General features: G+C 36.6%; 1 protein-coding gene across 3 annotated transcripts in view; it reads left to right on the forward strand.

Annotated features, from left to right (window-relative positions):
• Positions 1-1698, forward strand: part of VTA1 (vesicle (multivesicular body) trafficking 1) — a 47738-nt gene that overhangs the window by 29379 nt on the left and 16661 nt on the right. For all 3 annotated transcript variants that reach the window (XM_006755375.2, XM_015558505.1, XM_015558506.1), the window contains exon 6: positions 1234-1407. In XM_006755375.2, coding sequence (XP_006755438.1) covers positions 1234-1407 — 174 coding nt within the window. The remainder of the gene's footprint in view (positions 1-1233; positions 1408-1698) is intronic.

Consider the following 1698-nt stretch of genomic DNA (forward strand, 5'->3'; position numbering starts at 1 on the left):
CCTCCTGCCAATCTCCCCCTTTTCCCTCATATGACCTCCTTCCTGTGTCTCTAACTCTGTGTCTTCTCTTCTAAGGATACCAGCCATATTGGGTTAAGAGCCCTCCCTATTTCAACATGACCTCATCTTAACCTAACTAATTACATTTGCAGTGATCCTATCTATACTAATAAAAGGTTAATATGCTAATTAGACCAGACATCTTCTGAACGTCCTTCCAGACAAAGCCATGGTGGGGGGGTGGTGAGGCAGAGGCGGTTAGGGGCGATCAGGCCGACAGGGGAGAGCAGTTGGGGGCGATCAGGCCCGCAGAGGAGAGCAGTTAGGGGCATCAGGCCGGCAGGCAGAGGCGGTTAGGGGCAGGCAGGCAGGCAAGCAGTTAGGAAGCCAGTGGTCCCAGATTGTGAGAGGGATGTGTGACTTCTGGTTTAGGCCCGATCCCCCCGGCAGTTGGACATTCCCCAACTGGAGAGGGTGCTGGCCGGGTTGAGGGACCCCCCAATTCCCCCATGCACGAATTTTGTGCACCAGGCCTCTAGTATGTTTATAATGAGACAAAAAATATTTTAAAATTAATAGGAAACAAATCTGTTTCAGAGATCTGTAGTTCTAGTTTATATTTATTTTATTTTAAATTACTAAGATTCTCCAAAGTGATTGTCATTTTAAATATACTATTAAAATTTAATTTTCTCAAAGTAGTTTTCAAATTTAGCTAATGATAGTATATTTTGAAGTCTACATATTAAGACTTATCAACACAAGTCTCTTATTACTCCTTTCATTATAGATAGCTGAATATGAAATTTTATTCCTTTGTTTTTGTTGATTAACTTAATAATTTGGACAACAAACACACAGTCATTTAATAGGGCAGCTGAAAGAAAATAGAGTTCTTATTGGGTAGCATAAATGTGACATGTTTTGCCAAAAATGTCACTTTTTTCTCTTTAAAGAGTGGGTTAAAAGGAAGTTTATTTTCAGAAAAAAATACACTATATGCAAAGATTTTATAGAATTGGAATTAGAATTAAAAGAAGTGATAATCATATTGCCAGGCATAACTTTTAGAAAATATTTAAAACCATTATTTTTAAAGATAGAGCCTGCTTATCAACAACATTAAATAAAATTGCATTTAAAGTTCTGCCATGCCTGTATAGCAAAATAAGAATATTCAGCATTTTTATTTCAAAATACCTAGTTTAACATTGCCCATATTTTCTATAATAGATGTTGAAGAAAATGAAGATGTTGGAGCCACCTCCCTGCCCACTCAGCCACCTCAGCCATCATCTTCAACTTATGACCCCAGCAACATGTCTTCAAGCAACTATACTGGAATACAGATTCCTCCCGGTGCACACGCCCCAGCAAATACACCAGCAGAAGTGCCTCACAGCACAGGTAAAAAATGAAACTCAAAAAGTTTGGAACTCTTCTTTCATAAATAAAAGCTGCACTTATATCTGTGCTACATAATGATAGTCATTGAGCATGATAAAATCTTTTAATTCCATTTTGACCTTTAAAAAAAAAATTTAATTCTTTTTATTGAAGTTTTTTAATATCAGTTGTGTTTTTAGTTTTATAAGAATGACAGGACATTTAAATGTTTTGATTACATTGACTTTATATTTTATTAATAAGAATAACTTCTGTGCTTTTATGTGTGTTGTTGATTTCTTTTTCTTCCCC

The sequence above is a fragment of the Myotis davidii genome, unplaced genomic scaffold (assembly GCF_000327345.1).
Source record: "Myotis davidii unplaced genomic scaffold, ASM32734v1 scaffold292, whole genome shotgun sequence".
Taxonomy (NCBI): Eukaryota; Metazoa; Chordata; class Mammalia; order Chiroptera; family Vespertilionidae; genus Myotis; species Myotis davidii.